This window comes from Falco biarmicus, chromosome 1 (genome assembly GCF_023638135.1).
Source record: "Falco biarmicus isolate bFalBia1 chromosome 1, bFalBia1.pri, whole genome shotgun sequence".
Classification (NCBI taxonomy): Eukaryota; Metazoa; Chordata; class Aves; order Falconiformes; family Falconidae; genus Falco; species Falco biarmicus.
The window spans coordinates 21,206,316-21,225,252 of NC_079288.1; the positions used below are offsets into that span (position 1 = coordinate 21,206,316).

The 18,937-nt window shown below is 42.0% G+C and overlaps 1 protein-coding gene across 11 annotated transcripts in view; it reads right to left on the reverse strand.

Moving 5' to 3' along the window:
• The window catches only part of RFFL (ring finger and FYVE like domain containing E3 ubiquitin protein ligase), a 33,823-nt gene that overhangs the window by 6,015 nt on the left and 8,871 nt on the right, over positions 1-18,937 (reverse strand). For 10 of the 11 annotated variants that reach the window (XR_008819928.1, XM_056326880.1, XM_056326885.1 and 7 more), the window contains exons 2-3: positions 6,404-6,594; positions 852-1,256 (exon numbers count right to left, since the gene is read on the reverse strand). Coding sequence is in view for 10 of the 11 variants with exons in the window: in XM_056326880.1 (XP_056182855.1) it covers positions 852-1,256; positions 6,404-6,594 (596 nt within the window). In the remaining variant the exon portion in view is untranslated. Of the gene's footprint in view, positions 1-851; positions 1,257-6,403; positions 6,595-12,989; positions 15,378-18,937 lie in introns of those variants that run through there. The other variant, XM_056326883.1, reaches the window with a different exon arrangement.

Here is an 18,937-nt window from a genome sequence, read left to right on the forward strand (position 1 = left end):
TTCCCATACCAGATAGCAGAAAGACAAACAAAGCAATGTCAATAAAAAATAATTAAGCTCAAACGCCCCTGACAAGGTTTGTCAGAACTGCAGAGTTCATCATAAAATGAAGACTTAACAACAGGCTCCGATTTTGTCTTCTATTGATCTGAGTCCAGAAGAGACCAAAAACCTCACCCATCTCGCAATCATCTTTCTCATCAGTTTCAGTTCCAAAAATTACTTTAACCTGTGCTTTAAATCGCTTGCTGTCTGCAGGTGAATTAAAGAACAATAATAACCATGTCATCTAACACCTACATACAGTTGTCAGGAAACTGTCAACATCAACACACAAGATGTATCTGTGCACCCAACAGACATCAAGTACCAAAGGAACCAGTCACAGGACTACGCAGCGGCAATGGCAAGTGTGGACCCAGAGAAAACACATCTCAAAATAGCAGTGGTGTTCTCGGAGTGACTGTTCAGTACATTCAGCAGTACCCACCAAATTAAATTCCTCTGGTGCAGAAAGGGAACAGCACATGAAAGCTGGTGATAGCAAGTCACAGTTTTACACAGCAAAGCAGCATAAAATAACTCATCTTACTTTCCTAATTATTCTGTAAGAACATATGAGGCCCTCACTTCAAAATTAAAAACAAACCCGAGAAGTGCATGTATGAAATGCAAAGTATTTTGTCATCTGCTCCACAGAGAAGCCCTCCTCGCTTTTCAAGCGGACATCTTTAACACAAAACTTCTTTGGCACATTATCTACTTGGAAAACCTCATGCAACATCTTAGTAGTTAATCCAAAAATAGAGATGAATGAGTTTGCAAAAGATGCTTCTGGCTACAGACTGTACCTGCTGATGTTCCTGAGCTAGTGAGCTTGAGATGGGATCGGCAGACCCTGGAGACGCATCATGTGAGGTAGAAGATGCTATGCTGGTTGGTGGGAGAATCACAAAGTCTTGCTGTCCAGAGACACTAGTATTAAACGGGTTTGTTCTTATCTGATCTTCCTGGGTAATTACAGGCTGCTGGCCAAGAATCAGAAATACCAGGTCCTCCTTTTCACGACACAACTCTGTGGAAATCTCACGGAGTGCCAAATAGTCTCGCAGATCCTTAACCTTCATCTTTATTAGCTCTTCCCGCTGAAAAGCTGTGGCTCGGAAACGCTGGCACAGGTGGCAGAGAAGGGGCCCACCTTCAGGCTGGTTTGAGCAGGACGTACAAAAATTCTTCTTACAGTCCAAGCAGATGTGCTGGTAAAGAGAAGGGAACAGAATCAAACCCATCCACCGTGACCTGCAACAGAGGTGCACAACGACCACAGGCAGCATTTCTCCACCATCCGGAAGCCAAAGTAAGAGTAGCCTCTGTTAAGACATAACCGAAACCTTCTTATTTATGAAAAAGTGCCAAGTATGTTGTTCATGTTCCTAGATGAGGAAAAAGATTGATCCCGTGAGCAGATCGCCAAGATCCTCACAGCTCTTAGAAAAGCAGTATTTACACTCCATTTACCCAGGATGAAATATTACATTCTTAGCCCGTTCCCTCAAATGACAGGAGTTTTCTGCACCTTATTCCAGCCCTGTTCGTACCGTTTAAGCCACAGATGAAGTCGGGAGAGCTCTGTGAGGCAGCAGGCTTTCAAGTAAATCACAGCTTTCGAGCAAAGCACATTGCTTTATAAAATAACGAAATACTGCTCTGTGCACTGAAAAAGCTCTAGCATTGGAGGGAACTGCTCACAAAAATTTAATCTCTATTTCATAAATTTAATACTTGCTATGAGTGACCTCCCTTCCCCCCTCCCCTTTTTTTCCCCTTCAATTTGCTGCAATCACTAAATGAATCTTCTTTTCACCATACGAGGAAAAGGAAACGACAAGGCTTACAGCATCTGACAGACATCAAAGAATTCAACATTTATTTATGCAACAAAAATAGCCAGCTTATTTTGAAAATAATACACACACTGTGTGCCAGCTAGGTGCTAGACAGAAAGCGTTGGAAGTTTTGGAAATATTAGGCCCTGGATGTTTAAAAATTTTACAGATTAAATTCTGTTGTTTAATGTTTATATTTTATACTGTTCTGGTCTCGTCACTCAGGGCTTGATTTTCAGTTCTAAGCACTCACAGTCCGTGTTGACTTTTGCAGAAACTTGACTGTTCAAGACTTTGGAAAGTCAAATTCTACATTTTCCAATAGGAACAGCAGCAGAACAGCCACATTACATGTCTTTTAAAAAGTCCTGAGGGAAGAAAGAACTGGTTTCAGTGCTGGTTAAAAACACCACTTCACAGTCTGAGAGAAGACAAGCATCTCTATGAAATCCTGACATCCTGACCATACAGAGCCACGCAAGGAAAAAGACACATGCGGAGTTGGAGAAGCAATTAAATACAGAGACAAAAAGATTGTTTTGTGAATTACTTCTAGTGACCAAAGAATATTTTTAACAGTTTCAAAGAAAGCAGATGTTTCTAATGTTTTAAGAGGTGTAAATTCACTACTTGCTTACACTGGCTTCTTCTGATCCCCTTTGCAGCCTGTCCGCCCCCCTGCCCCACACATCCCCTTACAATTATAACCAACAGGCTTCTCATTTAGACCCTGTAATAGACTTACAATGACAGTTAGTGGAAAGAATCCAAATTTCCTGCCTAAACATTTTAAGACATGAACATTTCTACCACAGATAGAACCTCTGGTCATGCAAACTCATAACCTCATCTCAAAATTGCTGGTTGGGGGCCTGCCAAGTAAAAGTGACTTTCATCAATCACAAAGCAAGACAGAAAGGGCAATTTCGACACACCATCCAGTTTCAAGTTTTCCTTAACTTGGTCATTATGAAAAAAAATTAGTAGGTAACTGACTTTTTTTTCCACCCTATGCCTGCAGGAGCAACCCAGCTTCTCAGGGAATTTTCAGGGCAGAGACAGGAACTACTGGTTGTGCATCTGTCTAGAGCAGGGGAACAAATACTCCACAAAGGCAGAGTAATGGAAAATAACCTCACTGGCAACGCTTCCCCTCTCTCAATCATCCGTCCCTGAGAGGGGAGCAACCAGAAGAACTGAGGGAGAAAAAAAAAACCAACCAAGCAACCCTGCTCTTCTCTGGCAGGGAGAAGCCTCCCTCATGCTCTGCAGACAGCAAACCGGCTCCGATGGGAACTGCTGGATGGCCAAGGATGTTCCAGCCAGAAAACTCCCACCTGAGTACTCAGATGTTCAGGTATCACACAAGCCAGCACAGTACAAGGGCTGCTTTACCCAACATGGGTTTTGCTGGCAATTAACAGTCATAACGCGAGTCTGTCTTAGTTATCAAATGATACATTTGAGAAGTCAAAATAAAACGAGGCATATGTCTGGCTTATCAGTTCACCGCTAGGATTCATCTCTGGAGAAAAAAAAAAACCCCAGCCTGCATCTGAGCATCGAGTATTTAAAGATGCACAGAAGCTGTTTGCCACATCTCAGCATTAAGCAGCTTTACAGCTTCAGTGTGTTTGTTGAACTCTGACTGAGAGGGCAATGATTGAAGACACCAGTCTGCTCAGAACAATTATTTCAAATATTGCTGTAAATTAAAACTTGTTCCTAAAAGGTCAGACCACTTCTGAACGATGCTTACTAACTGGCAGTACAATTACAGGATGGTCAAACAGAAGTGAAACACTTTAAATCAGAAGCCTGTCCAGAGCAGAAGCTGTTCCTGGTTGTTTGCTCTAACAGTCTCCCAGAGATACCAGGATGGGGATTGGATACACTTGGCTCTTCTCTGTATGCAGGATAAAATGAAAAAATGCCAACATTCAAGCTTTCACTACTGCTACTGTTGTTCAGAGCTTTTTTTTTTTTTTCTTTTTAAACCTAGCTTGCCAGGAGCTTTTTCTGTAAGTATGCAAAGAAAAGCATCTTCCTGAAAATGTCAGCCAGTTTAAGGGACTGCAATCAGAAAGTGGGGGAGGAAGGAATAACAATCTGATATATCCGCCGTGAATGCCTGCCATGGCTTTCTATCAGCAGAGAGGGAAATGAAGAATGCTTTTTGAAATGTAAAAGATTTTGTGGAATCAGCTTGCTGCAGAAAATCAAGACCAAAAATGTAATCTAAGAGAAGGAAAACACACACAAAAAAACCCTGAGATATTTTTGCTACCATGATTAAATTTTACATCGTTTAAAGATGCCCTGACAGTTACTTAAAAGCATCTTTAAGCACATGCTCCATTCAAATGTCCCCTACCCTAATGCTTTTAGCAGGTGCTGTTCTCCAAAAACCAAAATACAATTATGTTCACATACCATCATTCTGCTTTTCGGTTTTGTTTGTTTGTCATTTTGGGGGTTTTGTAAGCAGTCTAGGTTATCCTTACGGTCACCAGTGCGGAAGAAATTAATTTTTATCCATTGTATTTCAGTACAAACCTTAACCGGACACTAGAGTCCAAAGGTATTGCGTCTCCCGGGAGAGAATGCAGTTTTCCATGCTCTCATTGCTGCAAAGTGAGATTTCATACACTTCTTGGTCCATACCAAGAGCATGAAAGAATTAGCACGGCTCACAAACACGTCGGTGTTTATGTATTCAGTTCTCTGCTAGAGACCAGGGCCTGACGGATGAGCTCTCACAGACTTCCCTGCCGCTGTTTAAGCTCTGCCACCTGCAGCTGTCTAGCTCAAGCCAGCCCCCAGGATTACTGTTCCCTAGTTGCGGTGGCAGAAGGGAGATGGAAGGAAGGTTTAGGAGCTCCCCTTCACAGTACAGAATATAAACGCCAAACTCATTTTCACCTATCGCCTGCACTGAACGGGAGCAGCCGAGGCACACACTGTACTCTGCTGCCCCAGTTACACCGCCAGCCAGCTCCCGCAGGAAAACAGGGAAGTCTGCCGGGGGCCAAAATGTCTTCCATTGTTTTAGCAGATCCTCTACAATTTGCACACCAGACCTTTACCTGGCCCCTGTCAGCATGTTCTCACGTATCTGGAGCGGTGCTGATGACTCTGATACAAGACACTGCGTTAAAGACAGCTTAAATTAGATCATATATTTCAGAATGTGCTAGGAAAAATGGGACTATGGTTCCTAGAACTGCTACTGTATAATCCATACTTAACTGGGTGAATTGTTTTCACTTCAAAAGCAGAATTGTCTACATCTGCTATTTGCTGCTATGCAGAATAGTAAGCACTGGATCCAGAATAATTCTTTTCACAAGTGTTTGTGAAGACACATCACATTAACGAGGACAATGTTAAAGACAAGCTATGCAGAGTCACACGCAGTGACTGCACCATTCCAGCTGACCCAGAATCTGTCCACTGTCCGAGAAAGTCTTAAGCATACTTACATACCCAAAATAAGCTACCATATATACCCAAGCCTCCAAAATATATTATCAACATCTCTAGTGATTTCTGGAGCAATAACACTTCTCAGTGCAAAACTGCATAAACATCCCTGTTGTTTTGTGAGAAGAAAGCAGCAGCTCCGCCAAGGTTTACCGTTCCTCAGATACGCACCAGCACGCATGCATAAAAAGGTGCACGACCAACCAATTCATGAATTTCCCCATCTAATCTAAAAGTGCTTTGGCCAAAATTCAGCATAATTTTTAAGTTCTCACATTCTTCAGTTCAGTAACACACTACATATAAGACACTAAAGCCACAGAACGTGGACGCTGAACAGCTTTCCTCACCAAAACATTTTTCAAGCAGCATTACAAGAACCATCGCCCCCAGATAATGTCCCAGGCAGGGTTTGCCATCTAATCAAGAAGTCTTGTGGCAAAAAATATTTTTTGTATCTACACGCTCACAAATGAAGTTTATAAACAAGATGAAATGGATTTGGTCTTTTTTTTTTCCCTTCAGTAATTCTATGCATACCCTCGATAAACTCATGTGGCTTTTTAGCTTGAGCAACAATAGTTTAGAAGAGAGATATGTAGATTCTCCTTAACTGAAAACACAAACTGATTACTAAACTTCTTGCCACAAGTTTGTGGCTGGTTTTTTGTTGGTTTTTTTGTTTTGGTTTGGTTTTTTGTTTTTTTTAAGTACAGTAGTGTTTTAAAATAACAAATTTAAAAACTGATGTTCAAGTTAATGCTGTTTAAAGGATTATAAACAGTCTGGGCATCTTTTTTCAGCGCCTGGGAAAGCCAAGTCTCCTGAAGGTTAACTACCACACTTCCAGTCATCTTTAAGCATGCCTGCTAATTGCAAAAGAATGACTAAAGACACAGGCAAGCTGCCTTTTCCCATATGCTATGTCCTCAAATCAGAGGCTTCTAACGTGCACCCATTTCTCTTCAAATTGGCTCTTTGTAATTAAATGGAAGTCAGATGGCATACCGCCAGAGAAGAGGTTTGCCACCCACCTTCCTCGAGGAGCTGCCGAAGTGCACCCCACACGCCTTGCAGCTCTGTTCAGAAGCAGTGGGAGACGGGTAGGAGCTGTACCCGGGGTTGGAATAGGCTTGGGCTCTGGCTCCTGGCTGCGGCTGTGGCTGCATCTCTTCAGGTGAGCCATCCAGACAAAACCAGTTACAGCAGCTTGCCCACATAGTAACTGCAGGTGGAAAAGAGACATATTGGAAATGACACGTGAAGCAATCTGTCAGCTAAAGTGACAACAAAGCATAACGTGCATATTGAAATTTCCTACCATCCACTCATTTTTTACCGCGTGCTTGTAAGTTTTCATCTTTCCTCTAACTTACAAGCACATGCAAAAACCACACACCCAGTCCAGCACAGTAATGCCTTTGGTCAGACAGAACAAAGAAAGTTCAGGACAGTTATTACTGGAATTTCTTAGATTAAGAGATTACGGAGAAGGTAAGACAAATGTTATGTTCCAGCTGGCTGTATGAGACTCCACAATCAAGTTTGCTGGAACAGGCTGTCTCTATTCCATGTAAGCTGTAATACACTGACTTTTTTTTTTTTTTTTTTTGTGCATCAGGAAAAGCAAACAGAACTCAAATTATGCCTCATACATTATTTAAATAAAATCAGCAGCAAGCTCATAGATGGCTATTCTTCAATTTTATTCTCTGTAAATACCTCTACAGATTTACAGGTACAAATCCAAAAAGATAGAATAAAAGACAAGGACAGTGGAGCCACTGATTTAATATATGCCAGTTCTCAACTGAATTTGCAGCATTACAAGGCTAAATCATCCCACAGCGAGTAAATGTCAGTAACATCAGGCAAAAAATAATCAAATACCAATTTCCAGTAACTTACTTGGGAAAACAATTGCATCTGAGACACACGTTACTTGTTTATTTTTCTTGCGAGGCAAATAATTATATATAAATATACACTTACCTAAAATCCTAACAGTCCAGTGCAAAGTGAACAGTTTTAGAGTCTTCTAAGACCACCCATGCAGCAGTATTCCAGAAATACACTGCTATAATCTTGCTTTTTGGAGTTTACAAAGAAATCTGAATTCATCTGGGCATTCGGTTTCTCGAGCATACACCATGTGTCATCACTTACTGGTAAACAGAATACAAATTGCCTCCTCTGCATTTCTGCAGTCACACTGTATTCCTAGACTATGTTTCTTTTACATCTTAAAAACCAGGTCCATCACTGATGGTGTTCAGCAAACTGCTCAATTTTATAAACTTGTGGAAATAAAACATCTATCAGCTAAACTGCCAATTCATTTCTGTCACCTCAGTAAGTATTGGCACTGTAAAACGCCAGATTCCCAAGGGAAGGGGCTGGTATGAGCCCTAAAGGTTATATAGGTATAATATGCCAACGTACTGTTCTGTTAATTTTTATTTAAAAAAAAAAAAACCAACAAACTGTGTTAAGTCTTTTGGGTTGATGTACTTAAATTGGGAAGGTTTTGCACTTTGGTGCTGTTCCAGTATCTGTAGCTTTAGTAGCATCTTTAATCCTTTCAAAATCTAGCTGAATTTGGCTTGTCAAAGTTATGCTGTCACTGCAGTGGACATATGCCTTTCAAAATTCACAATGGTGAGCTTACCAATGAACCCTGCCCTGCAGGCTCAGCAGATTTTAATGTTTAAGTGAAAATCTACAGATTAATGACATGATAAACAATTCTTAGTGTAACTGATGTGCACAATGCTGTAGTGTGAATTGCACTGAGACTGGCAGCTAGATCTTACACGGAGAGAAGCGTTCCATGAACAGAAATAACACGCCAACCATTTGTGTTAGCTCTGCACTGCAACCAAAGCACATAGTTTAAGGTATCATACATAAAAGAAACAATGACTCTTTTCCCGCACATTAATCTTTAAACTATTAGTCCCGCTCAGAAATAAACCCATCCTTTCTACTGCAAAAATACTGAATTTCTGTTTCAAAATATGCTGTTTGGAGGTTTAATTTGCTCCTAGGATTTGCAAATCTCAACAACGTGAAAGCTGCACAGTCAAACAAGTATCACAACCTCCACAGCAGTGGCAAACTGCATCCATAGTTAAGTTCCCTTCCTGTTTCAAGGACCCTGCAAACTGAGGGCCACCCACGATAACAGAATACACAAATGCTACTGCCTGCCCTAAAAACTTTGTTTTCCTAAAAAAGGACAGCCCACTAATTCACTCTGGAACATTGCAACATGTCAAATGTTGGGAATTAAAACACAAGGGAGTGTACAAACCAGGATAAAATAAGACAGAACTCAGCATTCAGCTGGAGTTGTAGTTTTGCGTAATTGCCAGGAAATGAAGAGGTTGACAAAAGGCTCAGATGTTGCTTTAGAAGCAGCTTAATCCCGCTCAACTGCAAGAGCATGGAAGGGAAACATCCACAAACTAACAACCAGGACCCTCCTCTGATCTGTACCATTTTTCCAAAGGTGTCTCCCATCTTTAAGAGAAAGGAGCACACGGAAACATGACAGCCATTCATACAACTCAGGCACACTACCTTCAGCCTGTGCCAGTGTATGTCAGGCTTTAATTGCTTAAGAACCTTTACATGTAAGTTTAAGTTTGGCCTTGCCTACATGCAGCATTTACATTGGCAAAGATGCTTCACTGAAAACCACTTGGTGCTGCTGTCGATAGCCACGCAGAAACAGGCAGCCCTGGCTTCACCATCAGCATTTCAGGGTTCCTGCTGAGCACGTACTTCACGCTGTGAGCCGGCACTTTCGTTCCACCAGCAGCTCTTACAGCAAGCGGGACTCTCCTCCAGGCACACCAAGAGACTCCTGGTCAGCTCTCAAGGTGGCGGGGACAGCCCCAGGCAGTGCCACAGCCTGCCCCAGGGGCAGCTTAGGCTGCTCCAAGTGCAAGAAAAGGAGCTTGCAAATTTTTCCACCTCTGCCCGTACAGCGGCCATCACGCTCTGCGCCTCAGTCAACATCGCCCCAACTAATTTTGTTGGTATCTGCCATTGCCAAATTCCCAGAAGACCAATGGCTGAAAAGCAAGAATTACACTGTTGGTTACCTGGAACACACAGCGGATACTACATGGGAACTTCAGATGCTGCCACCAGTAAGGCAAAGCTTTGCTAACTGGCAGCTGTACCACCAAGCAGCTATGGCCAAGGCTTAAGATGCTGAAATGTTTCTGTGTCTGCCTACAGCTGCACTAAGAGAAGCAGCAATGCGGGTAGGATTCAGCAGGCGCTTCAAGAGGGGCTTTTCCTTGCTCTGTACAAGGATCAGCTTTAGACCTGAAGAAATAAGCACTACAGTAGGACAGGACTGGTAGCGGCAAGCAGAATGTCACAGTGAAATTTCAGGATGACACTTTCCCAGGTATCTCTACAATGTTTGCTACAGCCTAACCATTCCCTTATTTATTTTGTTACTCATTCAGAGATATGTGGTCAGGACCATTCAGAAACTGGTAATTCCTGTAAGCGATGCTTTGACTGACGGGTTCTTGTTACAGATGCAGCAGAGTTTGAGCACCGGAACTAGAAAGCACTGCCCTGTGCAAAGCCTGACAATCCTTTGCAGATGAATGGCTGTTTTGCATACAAGGAGCTCCACAATTACGCTGAAGTGACAAATAAATGCCCAGCCAAAAAAATATTACCAGCAGAAAGAGCTACTACTTTGCTGTGCTCCAGGGCTTGGTAAATACTTACAGTAACCTGGTATGAACATGTCAGTTTGGAAAAGTTAATGACACCATAGATTTCAGGAATTCTCAAGCCACTTCTTGAATAAAAGATGTTGAATTACTGGCATGACGAACATTACAGGCATTACTGTTCTTCATTATTCTTGGACAGGGTGCTCATACTGACCCACAGGAGCCACAGAAGGTAATTTTTAACTACACAAGCTTATTTTGGGGAAACGGAAAGCTCTGTGGCAGGCACTCAACAGATGACTTCTGCCAGCCAAAAACTACCCACCCCAAATTGTAACTGCATGTTGTGCTTGGAGCATCTGCAAGAGCAAAGGGAGAAAGAGCTTCAGCAAGGGTGGAGGTGCAGGATCAATCAGTCTGTCCCAGAGTGAAAAATACATCCACCCACATGGCAATCATCACACTGGGCTTGGTTTTGGGCAGGGTGATCGTTTTATCTTCTTTCTTGAGTCTCTAAGGAAAACTCAAAAGAAATCCAATAAATGTTGGACAAGTCAAGGAGTTGCTTGCCCTGGTCTGCGAGCAAGACAGTGCTAGCACTCTATCATGCTCTGCTGGATTGCTTTTTTTTTTTCTCCAGTATGAAGCTGTGAATGCCATGACTCTCATCACCAATTTTAAAGAGAATAGTGAAATTCATTTTACCACCTGTTCATCAACATATTCTGTACAATCACCATGAGTATCGTATAAATTTGCAAGCATGATTTAATTCCAGAGGAAATACCAGTGATGTCAAAGTTTTCCTCCCATACACTGTTGAAGATAGTATTCATAATGCAAGCCTGGAGTTTTGTACTTCCCATCTTCATTTTAAAAAAAGTGTTTGGACTCAGATTCTCAATATATATGCACTATTCATGCCATAACCTTGCTAGCCAGAGTGTCAGAGATCATTGCCTACATGCAGGATTTATTACACATGCTTTGTGGATTTTATCAAAGGGTAGGCTTTGGCTGTACGGGAAAACTGTGGTTTATGTTTGAATATAAAATTTCCCTTTAATTTTCCTAAGGGTGCAAACAATGAAGGATTAGAACAAGCAAAAGGAACATCTCTCAGAATCACTGAGCTTTCTGCTCTGTACAATAAAGCTCTCGATGACTGTGTCTGGCTTCTTTTCGTGACTGCTCAGGAATTTGGAGGCTAGAATGCAGTAGCACCACTGAGACAAGGGATCAAAAGGAACGAGCTCCCATGATCAGCTGAGCTTGCTCCCACACAAGGAGAAGCCACAGCAACAAGTACTCCCCCTCCTCCGGAGAGGCCTTCAACCACTGGAACACCAGGGCTGATGACCCTCAAGGCTACTGCAGGTGGAACAGAGTGCCGAAAAGGGAGGGAGATGCAAGACAAACAGCAGCTTTGCTATGGCATACTTTCCTACAATACCATTTGTTCATTAGCTCTATCAGCTGCTCTCACGCTTCCTCATTTAGAGGAAGACAGTTCACCATGGTGAGCTGCTTCTCTATTAGCTCCTTGAACCATTAAGCTCCTTCTCCTATCTTATTCATCAAGAGGCCATCCTCCTAGACTACAATCTTACCACCTTTTGGAATCCCGCTATGACCCCTAACTGCCTTCTCCTGTTTCTCAGCAGTTTCCAGACTACTGCACTGCCTCACTCTTCTCTCTCCGCCTTCCCCCCACCCTTTGCCCAACACCAGATAACTGCCAAACTGCAGAATCCAGTAGGGCCTGTGCGCTTCAAGTAGAGATGCTATACAACGATGTATATCCAACCTGTTAACCGTTGTGTGGCCTCCACAACAGCAAAACCACATTCACTGGTACGATACAACTTCCAAGGCAACACACCAGGACTGGGATTAATGCTATTTACAAAAGCAGAAGTTTCTGCCATTTCAAGTAGCTTGAAGATCACTAAAATCTATCCAGGAAGCCAGAAAAGGGCAGTGTGGCTTAAAATAGCTATGTCTTGCTAAAGCTCATCTAAAATTACTATTTTTATATTATTAATCCATGCTGTATCCCATGCAAAATCAATCAGATCCCACTTTCATGAATGCTGTTTTCAAATCGTTAAAGTATTTAATGAATTAACCAACTTGGTGCCTCATTAATAGCATTGTACAGCTGCCCATTGTTACAATTTACTTTTTTCAGTAAACATGCACTGATAAGAAATGCCTTGCTAAAATTAGTTTCACTAATAACCTACCACTTAAAAAGTTAATTCAGACCCTCCTCGGCCAAAAATCAATATTTACTTGATAACAGAGCTATAGAATAATCTGCTCAAATGACATTTATGCATAAATTTTACGTTTATCAGCCTGCATCACAGACATACAGACCTGAATTACAATAAAGGGGAACAATCATATGTTGGGACAGTGGAAAAGTCAGCAAATTAGCCATTCGCGGGAGGCACAAGGGAAGGAGGCTAGTTGCCTGTGCAAACACAGCATTTGCAGAGTTGGTGTCTTAACCAGTACAAAGCATGAGAAAAGGAAAAGCGGGGACCAGCCCTGGCTATCCATCACAAAGCATGCAGATGTAATTTGCTATACACAACTGGATGGAGCACATACAATTTTTACCTAGGGAAAGAAAAAAAAATGTGGTTTGAATAGAGGTACTAGTTCACATGTGCCCAATGTGACAGCGTGCACATCTTGAGAAAAGAAGCAAATGAATATCAGCATTGTATCACAGCTAGAGACATGAGTATTCCGGGAGAAGAGACAAGAAATTTTGTTTTGGAGGAAGGAGACATTTTTCCATTTTGTTCTGTGCCTTCAAAATGTCTGGAGACATTTCACATCTCTAATCATTTCAGTATGCAATACCAATAATCTTTACAAAGAGAAATATATGATTGCTCACCAGTCTGATCAGCAACTTTGATGTCAGTCTAAAGCTTTACAGGTGAGAAACTGGCCAGCTACGAAGGCAGAGGACAGAATATTTGGGTCAATCTGCACCCAACCGAGTGTCCAGGTAAGTTTTTGTGGCGTCTTGGTCAGGCTTCTGCGTATCCAAGAGTGCCTACGCTGTCAGGCACGTGAGGGCAAGCAGCTGCACTTGCGCAGCACCCGCATGCTCACACCCTTGGGCTGCTTTCCCCGAGCAGAGCAGGTGACTCTGGCACCCCGTGCCCGTACGCCGTCTAGACCTTCCCCGTCGGCTGCGGACAGCACACAGCTGGTAGTTCAGCTTGTGCCTCCTGGTAATCCATCTTCAGACCCTCTTTAATACAGCATGGCACAGCTGCATCTCTGCTTCTCCACCTCGGAGATGCCTTCAAAAGCCTCTACGTGTCAATGCCAGGTGCCCCGGGAGGCAGGAGACAGCACAACCCAACACATCCAGCCAGGAGCCAGATCAAGGAGTGGTGGCACACAACTGGATTCAGCAGTGCGTGCGCTTGCTAGGTGCGCTGCTTCTCCAAGCGTGCGAGCCCAAAGGAAGAGAATTTGGCGGCGCACCAGCATTTTAATCAAGGAAGTGACATCCATTTACCACAGAGCAGAAAGTAAACAGCGTGGCCCGCAGGGGCAGGGTGCAAAGCAGCACAGGAAAAAGCTGGAATGGGGCCACAGTAGTTCAGCACAGCCAGCCACACACAACTTCACTGAAATGCTATCACCTTAAATTATTGCTGAATCCGAGAGAAGTACCAAAAGTAACTTCCTAGTTACATGGTACAGACGAAACAGTCATGCAGACAAAGATCCTTTTATACTGCTAGAACCCGGGTTACATTGGAGTAAATTATTTGCAAGGTAAGCCTTTAGAAAATTTGATTAATTGAGAGGAAAATGAAAGAAGTTCTCAAATACATGAAAAAAAAATACAGCGGGTATTCTAAGAGTGTTCTGCAGCTTTATCAGTGTTTACCAGCATGCTCTGTTACAAGTAAATTGCAAGCTTGCTCTCAGCAAGGCTTGCTGATGTTGTTTGTTAGAAGATTTAACAGCTAGATCTTCAGTGAAAGTGCCTTTACTCATCAGCAAATCTCACCAATACTGTTAACAAGCACAAAGGATCTAAGCTTCAAGCACCTCTTCAAAACTAGAGAACTGCAATTTTCATTTTAAAACTGAGAAAATGTTTTTAGAAAGCTGTGTGATTTACAAAACATTACACAGGAAACTAATTCCAAAGGCAGAAACAGACATCCTCTCACTTAACTCCCATCCTTGCACCCGAATCGCAAACAGCACTCGCCCACTTTCTCTCTCCATTGTAGCACAAGTAAAACCAAACAATTTTTCCCAATTTTAACATGAGAAGCTTAGAAATCCTGTCTTGCTTTAAAAGGAATTGGGTACCTGGGGTGTGTATTATTTCAATATAAACTGCTTATTACAATCCAAAATTGCACTTTATATATTGAAAAATATTTAGATAAAAAGTTCTTCCTGCTGTTAACTGTAATTAGGTCTCTAGACATCTGCCAAGATGAAAATTCAACAACAGCCTTTTTCCTTTGCAAGGCACTGACATTCTTTCACCAAGTTAACACAAAACAAAACAACGTGATTAATGAAATCATGTAAATAGTTTTAGAAAATTATTTATCTTGCCCAGTCTATCTTAATTCCTTAGTCCCATACCTCTTCCCAAGTAACATGCTGTGACTTCCAATAGACTATCTCCCTTTCACTCTTCTGCTATGCTGAAAAGCTATTAAAAAAGCCAGTGCGCTCTTTCACACTCATATGGTATTCATCAGCAAGACAAAATTAAGTCAGCTATAATATATAGCATGAACCAAGTCAGAAAGAGAAGAACGAACCCTGGAGAAGTAAGATTCCAGAGTACTCCGTTTTATTACCATTCCCACCCTGCTGGCACCCTGAGCGGGTGTGCCTGTGTGTTTATCCTCTGTCCCACACACAAAAGTGGCAGTGAAACTAGAAGCTCTCTGTCAAAACGTGAGCAATGAGCAGTCCAGGAATCTAGGCTATCACCTACCATTTCAATCAGTGCTTTTCATTACAGGGAAGAAGGTTAACGCTGGCTTGAGCTCTGATTTTTTTTTTCTCTGTTCGTTCACACCTCCATAAGTCCTGCTTGTATTTAGTTTCGGCCAGCTGCTGTTGCTTTTTTTCCAAGCAGCAGGTAGCTGCTAAAATTGTAATTGCAATATGTAGCAATAAACTGCTAAATGAAAACCTGAACGTTTAAATAACTGTGTCGCTTCCTTAACCAGCTCTGTTCAAGGGAGGTCATTGCTCCATACTCTCCAGACTATCTCAAATGCCACCTAGACCATACTCTTCCACAACAGCCACACGGCAATAGCTGGGGGAGGTTAGCTGCATCTGTGCCCACCTGACAGCCAGAAATGGTCTCCACAGGCAGAATATCAGCTTTTCAGGGGATCTTCCTCCTGATAACGCTACAAATACCTCACTTGCTTTGCAAATTTTACATTGCTCAGAACAGGAAGTTGCTCAAATTAAGTTTCTGCTGTGCTGCAAAAGACTGCTGTGAACTAAACGACTTCAGCACTCAGATATTACAAACAAGCAGGAGCAGTTCCACAATTTAACCAGGGACATCAAGGGAACAGCTTTCACCATGGAAGAAGGTATCCACTGTTGGATGGTTTTAATGATACCGTTCTCCTTAATGGGGGGAATGCAGGGAGCTGGAGAAAAAAGGGGAAGAGAAAGCATGTCAGTTTGTATTTTCATCATATTGCTACAGTTCCCACTTCAGATAAAAAGAGAGGAAGCTATTTCCGTTGAAATCTCTGGCCCAGGAGGCCTATGATGACAGCTGCACATCTTGTCTCATTGTGCCTGGAGGTTTCTCTCCAACTGGATAAATTACATATTCATCAACAGTTCATCTTTGGAATGATGCACAAGCATATGGGGACAGTGGAACAGAGGAGAAAGAGTCATTATCCCAGACAGAGCTCCTGAAACTTATAAAAACCTTATCCCCAATTTACAGAGGCAGGGGAGGGACACAGAAAACAGGAGGCATCTCGCTACAAATTGCAGCAATGTACACAGAAACCCGCTATCCCACCTGGTGCGCAAGGATTCAGAGAGATAAAGCACTCTAAAGCAGCTGTTCCCAAAATAGAGACAGTTATAAACACAGCCTTAAGTCTTGCAGCGTTACTCATCCAACAGCTGAGCTTGTGTTGGAGGTGGTACAGTATCAGTCAGAATTACATTAAGTTTGTCTGAAATTGGGATTGAATTTAGCACTAATGCTCTAAAGACTTCATGCTATCGCTGTCTCTCAGACACCCAGAATCGAGGGTGTTTGCTGATAAGCTATACCACCAGTTGGAAATCCTGTAAATTACTTTTCATGCCAAGCTTCAGTGTTATTTTTAAACAGTAAACTTCTAAATCCCTTTCCCCCCAAAAAAATCATAAGACAGCCTCAAAATTCCTTATACACAAAGACTACTCTTCCCCCCCACCCCACCCCTTATTTCAGCAGCTGTTGGTAGAAAAACCAACCTAAACCCCATGGAATTTATGCATGTGGAAAAGTGCACGTGCAGTAGAATTGCACACAACAAAGATCTCTGCAGGCTGGTAGGGAACCTTTAACCTATTTAACCGTAGCCTGAAAAAAAAGATCATTTTTATTTGGCTAGACTGAAAAAGATCTGAATGTATATAATCAAGGCACATCATAACAAGTACAAACACTGCAGACTCATTCTGTAGCTATGCCTATTCCAAATTAATCTGAATTCAAATCCAAACTAGGTGCTGAAATAGAATAAAATGCAACTGCATATCATTTCCTTCAGCAGACATGTACAAAGACCAGCACATACGTCACATCTAAAACAGTGTGGAAAGCTCTGTCCCCCCCGACTGCAGAAATACTTAGGAATTTGTCAGCAGTTAAGGAAAGGTCCGGGATGTTGAACACAGCACCGAAAAGCAACAAACCTGAACACTAAAATGTTACGGAGGCAAAAGGTATCACAATAGAAAATGGTCAGTTTATTTATGGCTTAGTCACCTCAGCTGCAGACAAGGAAAAATACCCCACCCTCATTTGAAGTAACTTAGTACGGGTGAAACAGAGAAAGACTTTGAAGTTGCACTCTTAAAGCATTTCCATAAATATTATCTATTATTTTTGTGCCAATCTCCATTTAGCACTGAAGCGTTTGAAATTCAACATTGCTTACATGCAGCCCTGGTTAAGAGCCTGAAAACTGAGGGAAAGGTCAAGCCTTACCATCCAGTGTATCAGCAGGACTAGCATGAACTCCTTACAGCATTCCCAGGAGAGATGTTGTGAAAAATCCCATTTCCAACCACCTACAGTGTTTGTTTCAAAGATTCTAAATTGGTTTCTTTACCACTTGCCCTTGTTCAGTTGCCATGCCTCTCTTCTGCCAACCTCAATCTCTGCAGAACAGTAACGACTAGGAAACCCAGTCCAATGCAGACCAAAATCTGGGCTTTGTCCCATATTTTTGGCTACCAAGTTGAAGGGCAACATCCCTGAAATTCTGCAAGAGCTCGCACAGGAGCTGAGCTACATCATCAGTACAAATAATACAAGTAAATATTTGGAACTAAAGCCATGACCCCAAAAAAGGTAATTTTCCTTTATTGCCATATCTGTATACATATAGTATGGCAGATCATTAAAACTGTCAAACATTTTAAGCACCTGCGTGAACTGCCAACAGCAGCAGCAAAGGCACAGTTCACCTGAAACTGCTGCAATTTATAAATGTTGATCCAAGCAGAAAGTCAGGATTGCATTGAATCATTCTTGCATCCAACTTGTACAAAATTTATTTAAAAAAGAAGGCTGAGAGGATACTAAGTATTGAAAGCTTCAAACAGTCTTTAAGGACCTGCACCTTCTGGGTTCCGTACCTTTGCCATGAGGAGGAAGTTTCCCGTATATGGCCCAAGCCGACAAGCAGACGAGGGTCACATTTCAGTTCACAGCTTTTGGCAAGCCCAAGCATTCAGACATTATGAGTCAGTGCTCCAGAAATCAGTGGGGTTTATAAACCAATAAATCTATTTCATTTTGGGTTTTTAGCTTGCCTTGGGGTTTTTTTCCTCAACCTTTGCAGGACACAGGCATCATCACATTTTCATTTTGCTTCTCTGTAACCGGGAAGAGCACCTCTCTCTTTCCATTCTGCGTTTGTTTGCTTTGTAAAATGACAGACAAGATTTTGTATTAGACTAAATCCTGGTGGTGAGGCATTCAGGAAAAAAAAACATACCAACCATCATGGAAGTTGGGAACAGATACTATGCATCTTGTACTTTCACACAGCCCTTTAACAACAAACAACACATTTTTTTTTAAATAAAGCCTCAAAACATCTTCACTTCTATTCTCAGATCCCAAATAAATAACAACTTATCTGACATTTCAGCACAAGCAGACTAGGACTTCTGCTGCTAAGCTGCTCCCTGCGACACAATCTTTTCCAACACTAACCTGATAACATCAACATGAACTTTCTTCTGTTTTGAGTTCTACTTTTCTCAGTTCAATAGTTCAGCAGAAACTGCTCCATTTCTGACTACACATACAAAATCACATACCAGTTATTCCTACTTAAAAAAAACCAAAACACCTAAAGTTCAGCAAATTCCATTGGGTAATTACTTTCAGATTAGTGATGGGATAAATAATATGGGACAATTGGGGCTGAGGATTTTTGGTTTCATTTTCTAGCTCTGTTACGGAGGCGCTGTGCATCTGGGCCACTTCAATCCTCTGTGCCTCAGTTTTCCATATGTAAAATACAGGTCATACCTCATCAGGGAACACAAGCTAATTTTTCTTTTCTTCAAAGCAGT